We start from the raw sequence: 2,551 nt of genomic DNA, 5'->3' as shown, positions 1-2,551 counted from the left end.
TGGGCCTGGGCACTGTCCCTCAGCTCTTCAGCTCAAGGCTAGCGCTCTACCACTTGAGCCACAACACCACTTCCGACTTTTTTCTTTTTGCTTATGTGGTGCTGAGAAATTGAACCCAGGGCCTCATGCATGCAAGGCAAGCGCTCTACCACTGAGCCACCTTCCCAGCCCCTAAAATTTACTTTAAAAGGTGGAGGTGGGCTGGGAAGGTGGATCAGTGGTAGGAGAGCTTGCCTTGCATGCATGAGGCCCTGGGTTTCATTCCTCAGAAAAAGCCGGAATTCGTGCTCTTCAGATCTCAGCCTCCTGAGTAACTAGGATTATAGGTATAAGCCACTGGGACCCAACTAAATCTATGAGGCTCTGTCTCTAGTTAACCACTAAAAAGCCGGGAGTAGAGCTCTGGCTCAATTAGTAGAGCACCAACATTGAGTGAAAAAGCTCAAGGACTAGGCATGTACCTTTGTTGAAGCCCCATTTCAGCATGCAAGCATGCGTATGCACACACACACACACACACACTTATATACACAGACACAAATTCTGAGGTGTTGGAAATGGCGTGGTAGCTAAAGGGGTAAAGCACTCACCTTCAGCTCAGGGACAACACCCAGGCCCAGAGTTCAAGCCCCATGAACACCTCCCCCCTTCAAAAAAAAAAATTGAGGTGTTACTTAAATACAACAAAATTCACCATTTAACATATGTAAGCAATTGTGTTTTGTTTTTTTTTTCAAATACACAAATTGTGCAGCTACGAGGCAACTCAAATTTTAGAGCATTCCCCAGTGTAATATTGTAATACCATTCTTTTGTCTTCTCTAGCAATTTTGACTGGAGCACCTGTTGGGCTGGGAAACCCTAGTTCTCTCGGAGTGGGTCAACAGTCTACACCTAGCTTAAGCACTGTTAGTCAGATTGATCCCAGCTCTATTGAGCGAGCCTATGCAGCTCTTGGCTTACCCTATCAAGTAAACCAGATGCCACCACAACCGCAGGTGCAAACGAAGAACCAGCAGAATCCCCAATCTGGACAGTCTCCTCAAGGCATGCGGCCCATGAGTAACATGAGTAAGTTGATGTCTTCCTAGACACATTCGTTGAATGATTAAATTCTGGCTAGAAATTCGGTATTAACTCCTTTGATGGATTATTCTTTTTTTTTCTTAAATTATTATTTAAATTGCTATATGTGTTATAAAGATCCTTTCATAGTGTGTACACACTCAGGAACTGCTTCTGTTATATTTCCTTTTTCTTTTCTTGTTTTTGTTGATTGTTTGTTTTGTGTTGGTTCTTCAGCTTGAACTCAGGGCCTGGGCACTGTCTTTGAGATTTTGTCCTAAAGGCATGCTGTAATATTTGAACCACAACTTCTCCACTTCCAGCATTTTTGATAATTACTTGGAGATAAAAGTCTCATGCAGTTTCCAGGAGGATTTACTTCAAATCCAGATCTTCAGAGATAGCAGTTTTCTGAGTAGCTAGGAGTACAGGAATGAGCCACCAGCACCTGCCTGTGTTTCATTTTTGATCCTCATTTTGATCCTATGTTATTGTAAGTTGCTGAAATGAGATCACATGTATTAGTCCACAACTACCTTTACACTGAATGGTTATTTATATTAAATGTCCAGTAACTTAAATATCCAGTCAAAAACTCTTCTCTCAGTCATAAGTATTTTTTTAGTGGCTATATACTATCTTCAGGTATGCAACCGTTTTCTCCAAGTAGATATTGAGGATTACAATTTTTTTTAGTTAACTCTCATGGCATTTGCTCCTTTTTAAATTTTTTATTAAAAAATTCATTTTATTAAAAAATTCATGCTAAGACTATCCATAGATATCAAAATTGGGGGATGAGGGCTGGGCTGTAGCTCAATGGCAAAGCGCTTGCCTAGCAAATGCAACTTCATGGCTTCAGTCACTAGTACCATAAAAGAAAAGACCGAAAAAAAAATAGAGCTTAAAAAAAAATTGGGGGATGAGGGTTGGGAATGTGACTTATGGTAGAGTACTTGCCTAGCATGCTTGAAGCCCTGGGTTTGATTCCTCAGTACCACGTAAACAATAGAAGCTGGAAGTGGTGCTGTGATTCAAGTGGCAAAAGAAGCTCAGCTATAGTACTCAGCCAGGACCGGCAAAAAAAAAAATAGTAGAATGCTCAAATCCCATTTATAAAATGGTGTACTGTTTGCAGGTAATCTACATATACCTCCTACATAAATTTCTCTCTAGGGATTATGAATGTGGCTTAATGGTAAAGTGCTTGACTGTCATGCATGATTTCCTGGGTTCAGTTCCTTGGTACCACGTAAAATAAAAAATTAAACAGTAAATTACTCTCTAAATTATAATACTTAATACTGTATAAAATAGTTGTTTAGGGGGCTGGGAAGGTGGCTCAGTGGTAGAGCACTTGCCTTGCATGACTGAAGCCCTGGGTTAGATTCCTCAGCACCACATAAGGAAAAAGCCAGGGGGCTGGGAAGGTGGCTCAGTGGTAGAGCGCTTGCCTTGCATGCATGAGGCCCTAGGTTCGATTTCC

The 2,551-nt window shown here is 41.3% G+C and overlaps 1 protein-coding gene across 1 annotated transcript in view; it reads left to right on the top strand.

Moving 5' to 3' along the window:
• Positions 1–2,551, top strand: part of Ep300 (E1A binding protein p300) — an 82,670-nt gene that overhangs the window by 28,127 nt on the left and 51,992 nt on the right. The window contains exon 5 of the mRNA XM_013024780.1: positions 826–1,071. Within this exon, the coding sequence (XP_012880234.1) occupies positions 826–1,071 (246 nt within the window). The remainder of the gene's footprint in view (positions 1–825; positions 1,072–2,551) is intronic.

This window comes from Dipodomys ordii, unplaced genomic scaffold (genome assembly GCF_000151885.1).
Source record: "Dipodomys ordii isolate 6190 unplaced genomic scaffold, Dord_2.0 Scaffold79, whole genome shotgun sequence".
NCBI classification, from domain to species: domain Eukaryota; kingdom Metazoa; phylum Chordata; class Mammalia; order Rodentia; family Heteromyidae; genus Dipodomys; species Dipodomys ordii.
Note: the sequence above shows the minus strand (reverse complement) of the source record. Positions and strands in the feature narration are given on the sequence as shown.